At 44.6% G+C, this 19,249-nt stretch overlaps 1 protein-coding gene across 8 annotated transcripts in view; it reads right to left on the bottom strand.

Moving 5' to 3' along the window:
- HDAC4 (histone deacetylase 4) overlaps positions 1 to 19,249 on the bottom strand; it is a 217,326-nt gene that overhangs the window by 22,714 nt on the left and 175,363 nt on the right. For all 8 annotated transcript variants that reach the window (XM_065669699.1, XM_065669701.1, XM_065669694.1 and 5 more), the window contains 7 exons: positions 16,596 to 16,716; positions 12,892 to 12,938; positions 4,989 to 5,096; positions 4,433 to 4,488; positions 3,600 to 3,687; positions 2,313 to 2,432; positions 457 to 554 (listed from right to left, as the gene is read on the bottom strand). In XM_065669699.1, coding sequence (XP_065525771.1) covers positions 457 to 554; positions 2,313 to 2,432; positions 3,600 to 3,687; positions 4,433 to 4,488; positions 4,989 to 5,096; positions 12,892 to 12,938; positions 16,596 to 16,716 — 638 coding nt within the window. The remainder of the gene's footprint in view (positions 1 to 456; positions 555 to 2,312; positions 2,433 to 3,599; positions 3,688 to 4,432; positions 4,489 to 4,988; positions 5,097 to 12,891; positions 12,939 to 16,595; positions 16,717 to 19,249) is intronic.

Below are 19,249 nucleotides of genomic sequence, written 5' to 3' on the forward strand. Positions count from 1 at the left end.
CTTGAGCTTCCCCTGTTTCAAGTTTGAACCCATCACCCCTTGTCCTATCGCTACAGTCCCTGATGATGACAGAACAGTAAAGTCCTTCTGGACTCTCCTCTCCATCAGCTGGGTTTACCCATAGAAACACCCCAAAGAGGTAAAAAGCTTTTGAGCTAAAATCAGAAAAGCTTATTCATATCAGCTGACATTTTACAATCATACATTAATCAGTGCTGAGCAGCAAGTATGTCAGTCCTTTAATGCCACAGCCACACTTATGGCCCGAAATAGCCTATTCACTTAATTCAGCTTTATTTTTATGCTGGTACTCCAAAAGGAACTGCAACTGGATATAAATCTCCTATTTCTAAACTTAGCAAGAGAGAAACTCAAGATTAAGGAGGACTGTACAAGGAAAAAGAAACCCAGTTTAGGTAAAATAATAAGTTTCTAAGAGGAAAACTTCAATATTACCTGAAAGCAGTTAAGTATTCTGTGTCTCCCATCGGTGGATCGAGGCCACCAGTAAAGGCCATGTTAACATTGAAACCAACTCCTGCTCCTGCGCCAACCTGAAAAAGGGAGATTGCACTCTGAATTACACATATGGAAGCTGTCTTAATATCCTTCCAGTTGAATATGGGTTTTGGTTCAATAGCTTGGTAGCAGTGAGGTTAATTTTTTCCTCTAAAGCAACCTGGTTCCCAAAAACATGAGTGAAAATAAAGTTCCTCCATGCCCTGGTCTTTATAGGAGTTGTGGACCTGCTCACCCCAAACCTACTTCATCATCAACATCCTCTTCGTCGTCTGCAGGAGAGTGTGTTACATGCAATACCTTTTTGAGCTTCATCCAGAAGCATATTCTGTCTTTCACTGCAGTTGCAACGGAGGGGGAGAAAACCCAGTTTTAATCAGAGTGAGCTCCCCCTCTGCTGGGGAAAAATATGACTGACAGAGATTCTCACTGCTTGAGGGCCATCGGGGTGGTGAATGTCAGTACATCCCCATCCTTGCATGTCCTGCAGAGATCCCTGTCTGCACTGACTGAAAATACCTGAGAAAGGAAAAAACTGAACACATAAATGAGGGGTTTCTAGGAATTGGTTTGCCAAGAAGCAGGGCCATGCTTTCCCCATCCACATCGAAACCCCAAAGTAATCAGTCCCTTCATCAAGCAGGGACCTTGCAGCAGCCTGAGCACTGGGCTCTGAGCTCCTACACACCCTGTTTGTGTTCTGTGGGGCTGGTTTTAAATCTCTGCATATGAAAACAGAATTTAAACTGCAAATCAAAAACTAAGGTGTTCTACAACACACAGGTATTGATTCAGGCTGGATAAAGCTGCAGGGCTGTTAGTACACATTCTCCCTTGTATTGGTGCAAATACCACTGGTACAAAAACCCCAGGGGATTCACCCGTCTGCAGTGGCTTATTTAGTCCTCTGCTGCTTTAACTGAATTTGGTTTGTAGTCTTAGCTTCATTTGGTCTGGAATGACACATTAAAAATACTACAAATGGTTAAATCTGGAGTGGATGGTGTAGTCTTGTGTTTCTTTTATGACAGTAGGTATTTTGTAAGACAGATTAAGAGAGCACTAAAAGTTCAGCCAAAAAGTAGGTATTTTACATATCCTGAAGCAGAAATTAAGCCTGCTGCAAAGGCCTGCTGTTTATTCCCTATAACAGCAGTCCACAAACAAGGGAATGAAGCAGTATCACAGAATCAACTAGGCTGGAAAAGACTTTTCACATCATCATGTTACGTTTGAGTTTCTTTAGGAATCAAAATGGAAACAAGGATGTTTGCTGAATTGGGAAACATAGAACTGACAGGGTCAGAACTCTAGGTTTCAGATGTAACCTGGTGTGCTTCAGAGTATCCAAAACTAAGTATTTCATATAATTTCTCTTTGATAAAATGACTCTGGAAGGACAGTATCTCCTGCTAACCTAGAGGGAAAGGAAGGATACAATGGATGTAAGAGCATTCATCCAGACTTCAAGGAGAAAGACCTCCCAACTTCACTGGCCCAGCCTTTCTGCTGCAGGCTCTGAGGATACCACCAGGAACTGATGGAATTGGCCCAGTAGCCTAAGTGACCAGGGCTCAAATCCCACCATCCATGGCTGTTAGGACTTGGACAAGAAGGCACCAAACACACAAACCCAACAGATACATTCCCAAAAGAGCGCTAACAAGCATGAGCATGGGAGTGGTGGCAGGAGCCTGGCAAAGCCTCCTGAAGATGCTGGGAGGCACCTGAATCACAGCCCATAGCCAGCCCTATTAGAGACAGATGGATACTATGTCAACTCATGCTCTTACCTCATCGGGAGCACCACTGCCTGGAAAGAAGTTCCCATCATCATAGCGATGTAGTGAAATATAAAGAACATTAGGATCATTGTAGAAAGCTTGCTGAGTACCATTCCCATGGTGAACATCCTTCAGGGAGAGAGATTGCATTATATGAGGGAGGTTAGTACCTTAGTCAAAATGCAGATTAAAGCCATCAAACTTTGGATTCGGAGGGGTTTTCTTTGCTGCTGTGCTTCATTTTCTGTGCTTCTTTCTTATAGCTGAAGCAGCTGATTGGAAATGAGAGTAACGTGCTTTGCACAGCTGGCTTCAGGTTACACTCCTTGTTTAACACATGGGATAAATTGGGGTAAACACAATCTTAGCTGTGCATCAAAACTGAGGATAGGCTCAATTTACTTGGATGGAGAGAACTGGATTCTTACCAATCTTGGGGGCTGCAGAGACGCTTCATGAGTTACCCCAAGTTTGCATCTTTAATGGGTCTGTGGGGCAACCACTGATACAAGTGCCCAGCAAACTTGTGTTGGACCCAACAAGGTTAAACAACACAAACCTATTACCTGCATCCCCTATTGCATTTCTACTAGGCACATAAATGTGGTCTGTAACAAGACAGGTCTTCAAAATGCCCCTTCCTGACATGAAAACCAGTTGGTGGGAAGTGAGGAGAAGGATGTCCACCCAGTAAGTCAAAAAGCCAAAGGCATTCATTTCAAATTGTGGGTCTAGCTCATGGGAGATATGTGGCAATATCATCAAAACTCATGGCTGATACCCAGCAACTCAAATGCCTTCACAACCATATAAATACATCGCATTCCAATGCAGAGATCACTTTTGACTGCCTGGCCTAGAGGCAGGACACTGAGACCATCCAGATCCATGTCAAGTCATGTGAGACAGCCTGTTGCTCTCAACCAGCTGGTCCTCACATCTTGAAGAGAAAGCTGGGATGGATCATAACACTTTGGGTCAAAACCTCCATTAATAAATAACCATAATGCAGCATACTTTGCTGTTACCCATCCTAGAGACTGTGTCATGGGCTTGTTTAGGAAAGCAACTGCTTATTAATTACAATTTTATTTTCAAAACTGGAATTTTTCTTTTATTAAAACACTTTGATGAAAAAAAGCCCCAAACCTGAAAAAAACCCAAATTTTGGCTTTCAGACCATAGGCAACATTTGTTTTCCCCTGTCTGACAAAGCCAGGGCTGCCCTTGCAGGATAAAAACCCTAGGACAATATCCACCTGCTCTCCTGGAGGGTAGAAACAGGCATTTACTCACCCAGTCCACTATAAGGATTTTGCTAACGTTCAGTCTTTGCTGGAGCAGCTTGGCTGCGATTGCCACAGAGTTAAAATAGCAGAACCCCCTGGAGGTGATGAGAGGGAAAGGAGAGGTGTTAATTCTACATATCCTTGGTCCCAGTGCATCTATCAGCTCGATGCAACACATTTGGAAGAGATTTCTTCTGCTCTTAACTCTTCTTTCCTCCCTGGAAGATACAAGTGCTCAATGCTGGGTCAAGAAGAACTCAACAGCAAGCACTCATCTCCCACCAAAGAGTGCTGAAGCACCCAAGACATGAAACTTCATCACATGTTAAGCCAGATAAACAAAGCCAACATGATTTATACACAGGACCTTGATTTGAGAACAGTCTGATGGCAAAAGCCCTGCTATAGTAAACATATGCAAGATGGTCAACTTGAGCTTTTGCTATGTGAAGCCTTCCTACTCTGATACTCTCCTAATTCAGTGTTGTGAGCACAGGACACATTTATATTTTTATAACCACTGTTACTTGGGTACCCTTGTTTTCTTCACATTGGACAAGCCATCAACATTGAACATAAAACAGTTCAAGAGGTTAAAGCAAACAGAAGCATCAGTTCCTTTTTCAAAGCATGACTCTAGTGCTGATTCTGGCTCAAAACTATCCACCCGAAACCACTAAGCAGGATCTTGCCCACCTTCCAGAGAATTACTGGGAGCTTTGACTACAGAAATGTCTTATATAACAAAAAGCAAGATGTTCTGTAACGAAAACCTAACCAACTCCCTTATTTCCTGCTGCAGCTCCCACAACAAACACTGAAGCACATATGCATACTCACATGGGTGTGCTCTCTTCTGCATGGTGACCCGGAGGCCGAACAACAGCAAATCCATTCTACACATGAAACATAAGGAAGAAGAGACAGAAAGAAAGGTTTAGAGCACCAAGAACAGAAGCATTAGTTCTGCTTTGGAACTATGTAGTTGTTCGGGATGGTTTTCTCATTCTCCCTCGTTTTGGAGGGGGGAAAAACATCCACATGAATGGTACAGAAACTGGTTGGTGCAGCATTTCCTTTTATTCAAGGGAAAGAGAAAGTCTTCATGAGGTCACTGAAACAGCAAAGGGGCTGGTTGAAGGCAACAACAAGACCCTCATATAATGCCGGAATAGTGATTTCTTTTGCTGCTCTGGTTTCTTTCTTACTCTTAATCAGTGCATAAGAACATTCTCCAGGAGCCTGTTGTTCACTTGCTCATATCCTCAAGGATTTTTATGACTAAAGCCAGATGGTGCCACTAAAACGAAGCTAACTGGACCTCCTGCATATCACAGCTCTGAGCAGAGTCCTGTACAGAGCCTGTATCAAAGCCAAGTGTTATTTTCATACCAACCTTCAGTTCTCCCGTGGCTACTTTGGAAACGAGCTCAATGACACAGCCCACTGCCAGGCGAGCGGCACCAGACGAGTGAACTTCGTTCCAAATGGTGTCACTGTCAACCTAAGGGAGACACACAGGAAACACATTTAGGAGCAACAAGGACAGCCAGGAAACAAGAGACCCACAGTTTCTAAAGTTCTTCTTCTGTACTGAATGCATCAACGCATTAAACACATTAATTTTAAATGCATTAGGTTGCAGGACTGGTCTAGGCAGTACCAGTGCTGGACCCCACTCATGAGCATAACATCACCACTACTGTGTGTCCATCCAACCAAATGGCGCTCAAGAGATGATCATTTCCAACAGCTCTGCAATGCTAAAGGGTCAACGCTGTAACAGAGGAGCAAATTCAGCATCTCCAGCACTGTGAAGTCACAGGTGTCTCCGAACAGTAACTCCTACCAACACCACGGTATTTCTCTTTTAATTGCTGAAGGAAACTAAACCAGGATAAATAAAAAGGTTTACAAAATCATTAAATGATTCTATAAAATAAAACACACATGATAAAGAAGGGTGTTTAATAGTGGATGTTTAAAAGATGCCTGCCCAGGACTGCCCGGATAAGGTTATGCTGCCAGCAGCTTCCCTGGGGAGCCATCCTTTCAACCCTGTCTCATCAAAGCTAACAACAGACCTTCACCATCGAGCTGCTGACTACAGACATTTACTTCCATACTCCATACTTGACAGGACCACCATCCTCAATGGTTTCCTCCCCAAAAACATGCAAAACAGGCCAGAGGCAAGGCAAGGCATTCTGCAGACATCCCCAGGTCGTTATTCTATGAGAACATGTCCTAACTTCAACACAAAGGGAGAAGCATTGGCTTTTACCCCATTCATCCCAACAAGCTAAGTCTGCAGATACATGATGAAATGCCTGTTCTTTCTTTTACTGCCACTCAGCTGTGACTCTGCAGAGAGCAGAGGGGGAAGGAGGGCTCCTCAGGGGCGGGGGTGTTCCAGGCTGAAGCTCTGGATCTCCTCACTGCACCCATGTCATCAGACCCATGTAATGTGTCTCAGTGCAAAGGATCACCAGCTGTTTCTCACCTATGACTCTGCGTTGAGCTTATTTATGGAAACAATGCCAACAGAGAAGGAAAGAAAGATTATTTGTTTTGTCTGGCATCCAGTCTACTCACTGGAGATGCCCCAGAGGAGACTGGTCCCACCTCCTTCACAGCTGTGCTAAAGCCAGTGGAAATAGGCCCAGGTCTGTTATCAGGAATGGCTTCTGGCAGCATCTGCCCTGAGGATGCTTTCGAAGTCATAGTAAACCAAGAAAGCATTTGAAGGACATCAGAAAGCCATCTCTGTGCAGCAATGCTGCCAATGTATGCTCTGTCACAGACTGAGGAAAGCCACTGCACTGGTGGAAAAGCCCTACAGTGACTATTTGTGGTATGAGGGTATCTAACCCATCCTTGAGAGTATCTAGCCCACCTTTGAACATATCTAGCCCATCTTTGAGCATATCTAACCCATCTTTAAGCATATCTAACTCATCTTGGTCCTGAAAGAAAATGCTCCAGGACACCAGTAGCTTCTGCCTGGCTACAGCAAGTATCAGGCCCCTTCCATGGATGCAGAATTGTTGAGGGCTATCCTCATTGACTGTGAGGCACTAGAGGAATGGAAACAGAACACCACAATTCACACGTCCAAAGCATGGCTTTACACAGGAGACCAACAGACCCTTCGATCTCCTCAGACATCAGTTTGTGCCTGCCTTCCCCTTTATAAAGCATGCAGAAGTCACCAGTGCCTGAGACAAGCACTGCTATGTTCAGGCCCTTTGATGCCAGCAGAAACCAGGAACCAAACCTGGTTTGATGGAGAGCAACACAGGGTGGGTTTAAAGGGAAGGAAAGAAATTAAGTACTTGGATAAAAACACTCCACCTGTGATCCAGAAGCCGAAGTCAAGGGCTCTGCCATGCCCCCACACTCAGCTCCCAATGCAGAGATGTCCACTGCTACCCACGAGCTCTCCACTACCCCATCCCACGTTCAAGGATCTCCGAGATAAGGATTTAACACCCAGCCACCTCCCCTGGAATGGATGTCTGGATACCACTGGGCCCTCCTCCAAAGCAGCACTTCATCATCTGTGAGGCTGTAAGTGTTTGAACAGTCCCGCTGAAGCCATCAGCGCTCCACAGCAGGGGGGGGTGCAGACTCTGCCATGGTGGAAAATGTTATTAATGTGGCCCTGAGCTGGACTGCTCTCCAGCTCTGAAGCTGCTGCTGTTCGGTGCACAGGCTGCTGTTGACCCCTCCATCATTCCTGAACTCTGAAGTTCATTACAGGCGAGACGCTATTTGGCTTTCTCTGCCTATGAGCTCTTTGATGTAGCTGCCATCACAGGAGCTGTTGCTGGGACAGCACATCAAGCCTTACCATCTGGAAGGACTTTACAGAAAGGGGATGCATATTTCTTGCCTTGTGTGGATCCAACAGTGTATATTCCTCTTTTTATTCCTGAGCTGGAGGATACAACTGTGTCAGAGATACCGAGTCTTCCACATCTGCTGCTGCTGGATGAGGAGCAGTTGTCCTAGTCAGTACACTCCTCTTCTTGAGAGTAATAATGCCTTGCTCATTCTAATACAGAAGCTGCTGTTTCTGTTTGATAAGCCCATAGGAGAAGGCTCCTTTAAAGGTGGGGAGAGGGAACTCTGTGCCTGGGACCTGCTGGAGGCTCTTAACATTCACCGCATGTACCATTATTAGCAAATGATGAGGGAATGCAGAACAGGAAGGGTCAACAGCTTGACACAGGTTCTCTCCTATGAGCAATGTCTGAGATGCTTCAAGGTGAAAACGAAAAGACTTTGTCCTTCCTTATAAACTGGAAGTCTTCATTAATATACATGATGAGGTTCCTACTCCCACTGTATACACTTCTATACCCTCATGTGCAGCTCCTTCAAAGTGAAATGAGTGTCTTATAAAAGGTTTCATTATTTCTTTAGCTGAAGAGCTATGCAGATAAATTTAGCCTAGGGACAGGTAGAGACAAGCTGTAGTGCTTCTTTGCAGTGTTTGAAGCTAAGAGAAGCAAAGGAGTTGTGCTCTTCCCTTCATTACTCCTTATCATCACACTGAGGCAACAGCAGCACACATTATATGTGCTGCCAGTGAGTTGTCTTTACCTAACCACATCTCCTCCTGGTCTTAAGCACTGATTAAACAACTATACTCCTATTTTGTTCTTTTAAGACTGGCTCATTAGTTTCTTCTCATTTCTGTTCCATGGAAGAAGAAAATATTCACACCAAAGAAAACTAAGTTATTAGCTACCATAACATCGAGTCTTTGAGTGTTTCCAAGAAGTTGGATGCAAATCTGCTTTTCAAAGCTTGAACTCCTTGCCCAAAAATCTTCTTCTAATTATCCTGGATTAGGTAATGGTGCATGTAAGCCATACAGTAAGGAAAGAGCATGTGCTGCACGCACGTTACTGTGAAGGTAACGTCCCAAGTTCTGCACTTGCAGGGGCTGCTGAAGAACAGTAGGAATAAATTACTGTTGCTTAAATCAGAGCTCACATCTGTTGATATACGTACTTGTGTGCTTTATTCCCTTCTTGCTACGATCAGAAGCCTGCAGATGGGAGGAGGTTTGGCAGTGTCAGCTACAGCAATGTCAAGGCTTCACTTGTATTAAGCAAACCAGTGAGGAGAAAGAATTGACAAGAGTTTCCAAGCACCAGGGAACAAATTAACCCTTTTTCTCATAGATTTGAAGCCACTGTGACTTCATTTTTAAAGAGAGAGATTGAAAGGTGTTGTGTGATGAATCAATTTGCTCTAAACTTTTCCCTGCTCTTTCACTCTAAGTTGCTTTGCCTTGCTGGCGGGTAAGTACTCAGGACTTCATACCGCCATCCTGGCTCTTAACAGCTGTTCATGGGCTTCTTCCCCATAAACTGCCCTCCATTGCCTTTCAGACCCATCTATTCTTTACATAGAAGTCCCTAAGTAAGACAACTGTGTTTAATTGTTTGCAGAAAAAGAACCTGCTTTCAAGCTTTCCAGACCATAATAATAATACCTGACACTTTCAGCTCCTGAATTACAAAGCAACAGCAATCACTGAGCTTTTACCTGCTCCAGGCCAGTCCTTCTCCTATCCACAGGCATTATTTTGCATCCAACATTGAATTTCATGTGCTACATCACTATTTAGTTTCTCATTATCATAACAGCACCCTTATTTCTTTGCAGGCAGCTTTTGCTTTGATGACCATCAGCATTTGCTTTAGTAACACTGGCAAAGGACACTTGCTTATGACAACACTGCCAGGGATGGGGCAGCCACAGCATCTCTGGGCACCCTGTGCCAGCACCTCAGCACCCTCACAAGGAAGAAATAAATCTCTTCTACTTCAAACCTGGTCTGCAAACCATTTGTGGTCAAGCTGATGTCCTAAAGGCGCTCTGATCATCACTTACACCTCATGTTCCTTTCACTACCAGGAAACAATCACCACCATGAAGTGACTGGAGCCTACACAAACTTCTCCCGGCACCAGGGCTGCCTCTCCACAACCTTCTCAGCTTTGAAGAAGAAGAGAAAACAGGGACTGATGACTGCTCAGCAATGAGTAATGGTCTGCTAACATGGCAATCTCTAAATAAATCTCCATCACCATATAGAAACCCATCCATATAGAAACCCATCCATATAGAAACTCATCCATATAGAAAAGCTATCTGGCCACCTTGCAGCCTGAAAAGGGCCTGGCAAGCAACAGCAGAAAAATACCAGTTAAACTCTCTTGCTAGAACAATTTGAAATCATCGCATTACACCACAACAAGCACTCCAGCTCCCAGCAGCATTCATATGCTGAAACTTCTCACATTTACGTGACACCTCCTCTCACACTAAAATCCTTCCTAACTGATGCTTTACCCTCAGCTTCAATTTATTTAAATTCCCTTTTCTGATTTCCTCAAAAAAAGAAGAAATTATATTAATCTCAAACCCATCTTTGGTGCAGAAAAGAACTTGGTTTTCAGCTGCTCCTGCAAGGTGTGCCTTATGGCCCCAGCTAAGATCCCACTACAGGGCCGCTTCTAACAGGTTCCCATAGCAAATCAAATTAGGAGCAACTTGTCTCACAGCACTGGCATGCTAACAAAGGCTACAGCTTTCCCTCTGCTTCAGTAACCAAACCACGCTGCTCAGCCTGCTTTCTGCACTGATCTCACACTCTGAAAGACAGTATAAAACACTATGGAAAGGACTCCATGAGTTCACTGCATGGATCTTTGACCCCAAAGGAGATGGTCTATGCTACAACCCATCCATGGGATGTACAAAAGTGAAGCACACTATGCTCTAGCCAATGGTTTGGTATCATAGCCTCATTTTCCCTATAAATATACAGCTCAGATGTATATATTATCTACTATAGATAATATTGTATAATACTTATATCATATATAATACTTAAATATTTATAGTGTAATATTTATCCCCATATCAGTGAGGATGATGTTTTCCTGCACCAACCATGAAAGCAGCACCAGTACATAAACAGTCACTGAGGTAACTGGGGAAGGAAATGCAAACAGAGCAGCAGAAAGCCATTTTAATGAATAAATCTGACTATCATGTAGCTGAGGCCACAAGGATGCTCAGGGGCTGGAGCAGCTCTTGCATGGAGACAGGCTGAGAACATTGGGGCTGTTCAGCCTGGAAAAGAGAAGCTGCGTGGAGACCTCAGAGCAGCTTCCAGTGTCTGAAGGGGGCTACAAGGATGCAGAGAGGGACTCTTCATCAGGGACTGTAGTGACAGGACAAGGGGTGATGGGTTCAAACTGAAACAGGGGAAGTTCAGGTTGGATACAAGGCAGAAGCTCTTCCCTGTGAGGGTGCTGAGGTGCTGGCACAGCATGCCCAGAGAAGCTGTGGCTGCCCCATCCCTGGCAGTGTTCAAGGCCAGGTTGGACACAGGGGCTTGGAGCAAGCTGCTCTAGTGGAAGGTGTCCCTGCCCGTGGCTGGTGGTTGGAGCTGGATGAGCTTTAGGGTCTTTTCCAATCCAAACCATTCTACAGTTAGGGTGATGAGGCACTGGAATCGGTTGACCAGGGGGGTTGTGAGTGCTCCATCCCTGGCAGTGTTCAAGGCCAGGTTGGATGAAGCCTTGGGTGGGATGGTTTAGTGTGAGGTGTCCCTGCCTGTGGCAGGGGGGTTGGAACTAGATGATCTTGAGGTCCTTTCCAACCCTAACTATTCTATGATTTTATGATTATTTATTAGTAAATTACTGGGTTTAAAAAGCTTTTCCTAGAAAACATGCGAATTACCCATTAAGACTGCTAAAGCACTGGACAAAAGACAGCAAATGGCTTATTTAAAAGTGAATATTGAATATTTATCCAGCAAGTTAACTGCAAACTTTGTCTTCCTTAGGAGCATATCGATAATTCCAGCACCGTGGCGTTTCCTGCCTTGATTTGGGATTTAATGCAAGACTTGTGGGCCTGCACTAGGCTCAGGCACTGTTCTTGACTTGTTACCCTTCAGCCTTCATTTGCAAATGATAATTTCTGCTTTGAATGGCATGCCTGACTGCAGGGCAGAGTAAATGCAACCCTTTGAAACTCCAGCCAAAAATTTGCCATGAATTAGGAGGCTGCAGCATATTTACAATACAGAATGAAATCTCTCCCCACGTGGTGGTAGGAATAAATGCCGATTATTCTTGTTTTGGGCTTTTCTTTTCTATTCCCCCTCCTTTTTTGACGGGATAATTTTCAAAGCAGCGATTTTACAAAGACTCAGGAAGAAAACAATTTTGTTTCATTTCCATAACAGAATCCAGACCTCCAAATTCAACTCACGAGCTACAATTATGCCTGAGAACCACCACTGCGAGGTTTCAAACACAATGCCTTTTATTGTCTCTTCTCATTCTTTCCCCTTCCTGCTCTCTGGGATTTTCTCCACTGTCACCCTGCACAGAAACTTTAGAGCAGAAAGTCTGACTTGAAAGGGAAATTTTCAAGCTTTCAGGCTTCAAAGAACAAGAACATAAACCTTTGACATAAAGTATTTGCATGGCATTGGGGGTTTTCAACCTTATGGGAACAAACAACAAGAGAAAGTTGCTTTATTAGATAGACTCTTGACACATCAAAACTGATGTTCAGCTTTGCCGTGATGAATGAAGGGATATTTTAGTCACCTCCTTCCGAATCCGCATGTGATTGTCCTGGAGGAAGATGCCAAATACCGAAGCCTGCAATTCCCTTGTGCTGCATAACCTGCGAGACATTACATTCAAGGACAGTAATGTAGCCCAGATCCAAACACAGCAACTTGCTATTTACAGGCACTTCCCAATACTGTCCTTCAATATCACTATTTACTTAATATGTTTTCCACCTGCAGGACGAGGCAAGGTGCTCTGAAGTACAAATACTGAAGATGAAACACCTACACAGCATGAGCAGCATGAAAAGCGCATCCTGCATTCTGTGCCGAAAGCATGTTTGGATGTAAGGGTTGCCTTCAAATCTAGTAACCTCTAAGCCATTAAACATGACTGCCTAAGAAATGAGGTTTCTCCTCCTAAAAGCCAGAGACAAAACATGCCTATGAATGTCACACACACTTCAGTGCTCCAAAATAGCTCCAACATCTTCATGCTGCTTTTGAAGAAAGGCATGTGAGGCTGTCATTGCAACCCCGCACCCCAGGCAGACCCTGTTTATGGGTGACATCTGGTTGCAATTACCCACTGGCTGGAATGCAAAGCAAGGAGTTTTGGTACCAATGGGACTTGGGAGAACAAACAAGACGTTATTTACACATTAAAGAGAGTACTCACCCCGACACCACCGCAAGGAAGCCTGACAAACATCGATGTTAGGGAACCTGGAGGAAAACAACCAAAAAAGGGACCCTGTAAGTCAAGAAGTCAAAGTTCACCACATTTTACCCCAATTTGATGGCAATGCTGCAATCTTTCCAAACACAGCTCTCAGGAAGCACACAGCCAACCCACTGCAACGCATCCATACACAATGTACACACTTGGGCTTGTTTAAAAGCCTTCCCAGTATAAAAGCCTTCTATAAATCACTACTTTTTATGCAGGGTTTGTGTGCCGTCCTACGTCTCAAGCAGTCATGCTGCCTGTAAATGACTGAGAAGCTACCAACGACTGCTTGGCATGAACATTTTAACCCCTTTCAACTGAAAGAGGATAGGAAATCATAAACCCAGCCTCATTATTTGTCATCAGCTGTTCCTAGGAGACTTTGGAAGACAGGGAAAAGGAAGACAAGAAAATAAACCAGCGGTAAAGCAAAGCAAACGTGTTCCAACTAAAAGAGTAAAACCAACACTAAAACTTGGGAGAAAAACACAGAAAATCTGGAGGGCTCATTTTGCATCTGTAACAATTTTCCTATCACTTGCAGATGAGCAAATCACCCTCCATGGTTTATAAACCGGACACTGAAACAAGCACAAGCTGTCTCACATCCATCACCGACCTACGTGTACGACTTGTGCACTTGCCTACACACCCCAGACAAAGAGGGAGAAGGAAATCTGTGTGCAGACACTGTAAAAGATCTGGAGTACACTGCCCGAGGTTCATTGACTTGAGACCTATTTAAAGTTAATGGTGAAATAAATTGGTTGAATTGGATTTTTCTATCACCAAATCAGGTTCTTGTCCTGGTCACGTCTATACTGAAAGAATGAATCCCCTTAAATGCTAAGTACCAGCTTTGTAGAGCATGAATTAGACATGACAGCAGAAAGATGTTGCTGAGGACCATGCTGGTGTCAAATGCGTTGCAGACACATACGTTACCCCCTGTGACTGACAGCAGAGTGAATGCATCTGTATTATTAATCTGAGTGCACAGCAAGATTCACTCCTTGATTAGATCCACATGAAAGTTCTCAGATCATCCTGCCTCGGACCTCCTGTCACATCCTTCACTGCTAATCCAGCCATTACTTTGATATTTATCTTCTTGAAAACAATTTCTGATTGCTCTCTCCAAATCAAAAGCAGCCTTATTTGCCCAAGTTTAAACTTGTTCAACAGGTTCCAAAGCTGCCAAATCAGAGATGGATTCCTATTTTCCATCCTCAGACTTGAAAAGGCTTTAGCAACACTTCCAGGGGTAGAGCTGTGCAACTTGCCTTGCAGGCCACCATGTTCAAACCCAGCCAATAAACCACAGCAAAGCAGATCTTTGTGATGCTCAGGGCCCATAGTGCTGGGCTTCTGTTGAAAGTCTCTTCTATAGAGTTTTCTCTTTGAGAAAGGAGTAAGACTCAGAAGTAGGAAGCTACAGGACAAGTGCAGCAGTAAAAGGAGCCAGCAGAGCCACAAGGAAGCCTGCTTACAATTCTTAACCCCCTGACTTATCTACCCCCTTCCTGCTTTCTCCTAAAGAACTGCCAGATGAAGAGACATCCCCCTGTGCATTTGCAGAAGCTTAAGAAGAAACATCCCCCGTTTTCATCTCCCAGCTTTACAAGCTCTTCCTCTTAGGTTGAGGTTTCTCATGTTTTAATTTTCCTCATAGTCATATCAAAGGCAAAGAGTTTATATGGAGTCAGCCACCAGGTGTCAAGGCACTCAGGTCTAACAAACTTCTATTTGCGTATGTGAGCCTCACATCAAGCTTTGGTCTCAGACTTCAAACCTGCCATACATGTAACCTCTAATGTATTTAAAAGAACCCTGGAAAGCTGGTTTGTAAATTTAAAAGCCTTTTAAACTCTCAACAGGCTGAAGAAGGGGCTGCTTCCAGGCTCGCTCACCTTTTTTGCTCAGGGAGGTTTCCCCAGCACATCACTGGCTGTTCCCCTTGCTCAGCTCCAGCACTGTGGAAGTCAAGTTAACAAACTGGTTTTAGGGCCAGCATCACCCTTCCTACCCTGCTTCCAAAGCAGAACTTCTCCCTGGGTGCTATGCACACACCTTAGCTAGGCGCATGTACAAATCATACACGTAGCGTGGTGATGGACATGAGACAGCGTGTTCTTGTTTCAGGATCCAGTTTACAAGCCTGCAAGATTTGGAGGATGATTTGCTCATCTGCAAGCCCAAAAAGTGATGTGAAACCTCTTACAGATGCAAAATGAGCCTTCTAGATTTTCTCTGTTTTTCTCAAAGCCTTAATGTTGGTTGTCTTTCAAGCCACCAACTTCTGCCTTGTTGCCTATTGGCCAAAAAGAATGGTGTGAAGCTGTTTGCTCTCTCTCCAAGCTCTGTGCTCAACACAAGTCTCAGTGTGGCCCACGCACAGCTCAGTGTGCAACAGGAGGAGAACTGGGCAGTGGGAAGAAGCATTCCACCACTGTCTGGGCAAAGACGGTCATGCGAGCTGGCAGTGAGTCCCACTGCTAGAAGCTCAATGCTAAAATTTTGCCAAGTGGGTTTGGGAAACAAGGTCTGAGCTTAGCTAAGAGCTACTGGAAAGCTCTTCCTATTGGAGATCCTGGGGACCTGACCTTCTGCCTAGAGTTTTACACTACCAAGGATACGAGAGCATAAATGCTTTAAACTTCACATATGAATTGTGCAGTTTTTCAGCCAGATGTATCTGCTTTTTGTTTCTCTGGATTTTAAAGAGGTGGTAAATTAGCTATAAATACAGTGCTAATTCCATGTTTAGCCAACAGGCTAATAGCTTTCCTCTTTGGGGATCCAATGTACATTCTGAATACGCTGCAAAATCTTTCCAGCTCTTTTGCTGTGACTACTCTAACCTGCAGACCATCAAGTTAATCCTCTTTTTATATTGTCCAAAGTCAAGCTAATCCCAAAAATAAACTTCCTCAGCTTCTAGGTTCCAGAAGTGTCTTTTTGCTGACCCTCACAGGAGAACCTACCAAACTGCCCCTCAAGCTTATCACAAAGGCACAAAGGGAAATGATGATGATGATGACTCCACAGAGGTGAGGTGTTGGAATCCAAGTGGTTTGGTTGCTGGGGGGTGTTGGTTATCTGAACAACTATTCCCTATGTTTTCTGCAGGGAAAATGCCTGTATTTTATGACAGATGCAGCCCTGTTTCAGGAAGAGACAGTGTCCAGTGAAAGGGATAAACAATCTTAAGCCAAATGAAATGCAAGACTAAGAGGCCCCTATTACTCTCTTGCAGTTTATCTATAGAAAACTGACAGCCTTTTGTTGATGTCTATGCAGCTGGTCGGTGCTGCGGGTCCTTACTATGGTGTACCAGCTCCTACCTAGCAATGGACAACATTCTAACATGCAGATAAGAGTGTCCAAGCATAAAAGAAAACATCTGAATCACCTTTCCTCCCCAAGGGAAACCTCCTTTTAGGTTTTGAAGACATCAAAATTTTGGCTGTCTAGGGTTCAGAGATCTACCAGAAGAAAGGGAGATGTTTCTTGTACTGCTCTCGAGCAGACATTGAATGGAGATGGGAACTGCTCAGCTCCTGGAGATGCTTTCATATTGCTATCACAAAGTGGGTACCCAGCAGGGCTGAGGACAGCAGTGTGAATGCTAGAGGTGAGGAAGGAGACAATACCTAGAAGTTTCTTGCTGTCCAGTTTCTGTCTGTTCAGAGGGTTTGTGCCGTACAGCAGTGTATGGGCTTCAGAGTGGACTGTCTGCAGCTCTTCTAGAGTTGCTTTTCTTCCACGAATGCACTGAAAGAGGAAAGAAAAGGAGTGATGAAATCACTGCTTAACTCTCATTAAAGAACTTTTTCCTTAGGAAATCATAAAGACAGCCAGCAAAGAGCTAAAATGGGTTCTTAGGTGGCTTGACTGTAAGGCAGATTTTGGTTTAGTCCCTTATTCAAAATATTAGCTTGACATAGAAAGTCATCTTTTTACATAGAAAACTGCCACGGGCAGGGACACCTTCCACTAGAGCAGGGTGCTCCAAGCCCCTGTGTCCAACCTGCCCTTGAACACTGCCAGGGATGAGGCAGCCACAGCTTCTCTGGGTCCCCTGTGCCAGCGCCTCAGCACCCTCACAGGGAAGAGCTTCTGCCTAAGAGCTCATCTCAGTCTCCCCTGTTCTGGCAGGTTAAAGCCATTCCCCTTGGCCTGTCCCTACAGGCCCTTGTCCAAAGCCCCTCTCCAGGCACTGGAGCTGCCCTAAGGTCTCCCCTTTAAGGAGCCTTCTCTTCTCCAGGCTGACCCAGCCCAGCTCTCTCAGGCTGGCTCCAGAGCAGAGTTGCTCCTGCCCTCGCAACATCTCTGTGGCCTCCTCTGCATCAGTCAACAACAAAATATGACTAGTTAACAGCAGAACATTGGAAGGCTCTGAAAGCCTCTTATAGAGGTCTGAGGGTCACTCAAAATGTAAGTCTCAGGACTGAGCATCCTGCTGTGCAGCTCGCATCCATGCAATCCATGCAGGATCACATGCACCTCCTTCACTGCCTTCACCTGAGCTGCCTCAAAGCGAGACTTCCACCTTCCTGGAGAAGCTGAGGTTCTAATAAGAACAACAAAAACTGATACCTGAAAAGAAAAAAGGGAGGAAAAAAGAAATCATGCTCCTCCGAAGAACAGGCTTTCAAATGGGAAACTTGTTCTGAAGAGAAGGTCAAGAGCATCTTGTTCCTGAGAGCTGGTGCAAACCTGCCTGAGGCATAACGCAGCAGAAATCAAAGCCCGGCGGGATGCATGTGCACTTTGCTGCTCCCCATTGTGGCATTCCTGCTCTCCACTTCCTCTTTCTTTCCCTCTATGCTCTGCTCCACCAACTAGGCTTCCTGAGGTCAGTGATGAGGCAAAACTGCAGCATCCCATTAAAGAGGCAATAACCAGAAAAACCCTAGATCCAAGAAGAGATAGAAATACCTGGCAAATCAAATCCCTCCAGAACTTTCATCCTGTTTTCTTTTTTTGTCCATGGTAAGCCTGCCTCAATCCCCCCCTTAGAGGCTTTCACAGCTTCCCTCTAACCTGTATGCCAACTCTGTTCCTTCGAACAAGATGTACTGACCCATTTTCAGATCCTACATTTAGGGGATGTACAGAAATAGCATTCTCAATGCCTTGGTGTTATGTGAAGGCACCAGGAGAATGACAGCCTGTCCCAATAGGATGCCAGCACCTCCATGGACACAAACAGCTTCAGCTCCCCAGGTCCTGTTTAAAGGAGGTGGCTCTACCAAGACATCTGTGCTCTTTAGGAGGGTTCTCAATGCTGTCTTCCCCTGCATGTGACACCCATAACCAAATAGGAACTAGGAGTGGATGGAGAGCTTCCTTTAGTGCTGCAAGTAAAACACATGCAAAGATAAAGCTACAATTTACTGACCCAAATCTATGTATAATAAACTGCAAAGCAAACCATGTCTGGTTAGAAACAATGGTGCTTGAGAGGCTTTTGCACCTTTCTCATCTTTCAGCTCATGGGCCACAAACTTTGCCCTTGGCTCTAACACAAGAGATCTGGAAAATGAATTAACACCCCCCCCAAGAGTAAAGTTGGAAAACATATACGGAGAACATATTCCTCACTCCTGTTCCCAGACCCACTGTGACTTGTACATCAGTCTACAGCTCAGCCTGCCCCCCGTGCTCCTAATTTGAGCAGCTCCTTGCTTTCTAAGAGCTCTGAAGTTCTGCTACTCTTATCTTTGAGGCTTTGCATTGCCTTTGGAGCTTGCTTACTCCATATTACACTCTCCCCTTTGCCGACCCTCAAGTGACCACGAGCCACATCTTGTCCCATCTGTGGCTCTCCAGAAGCCACAAAAGGCCATGAAAACAGCTACAAGCTTCTCTCCAGAGACTTGACTTCCCATTGCCACCACCTCATACACACTGGTGATGGGAAACCTTTAAACAACACAGGATTGCTGCCAGTGCTTGGAGTAGGACCCCAGTTGAGGATCTTGTTCTTCCCCATCCCAGTTGAGGAGTGTGGGGATTTGGTGACATCCAAAACATAGCAAACACTACATATTTCCTCCTGCTTTTGATGCTGGTGGGAGGATCCTAGTACACCACAAGTGCAGGTCTACATTTGGGGGACAGAGTCTTCAATGGGGATTGCCTCAAGAATTGTTGCTTTGAAACTCTGAACATCCACCAGAGTAATGGCTGTGTTTCATAAAGCTACTTGATTAAATCAAACTTAATTAAACAAGCAATACCCTAAATCGCAGCTGTCACCAACTCTGGACAACTGTTTTCACTCCAAAGGGACATCTTTAAG

This window comes from Lathamus discolor, chromosome 3 (genome assembly GCF_037157495.1).
Source record: "Lathamus discolor isolate bLatDis1 chromosome 3, bLatDis1.hap1, whole genome shotgun sequence".
NCBI lineage: Eukaryota > Metazoa > Chordata > Aves > Psittaciformes > Psittacidae > Lathamus > Lathamus discolor.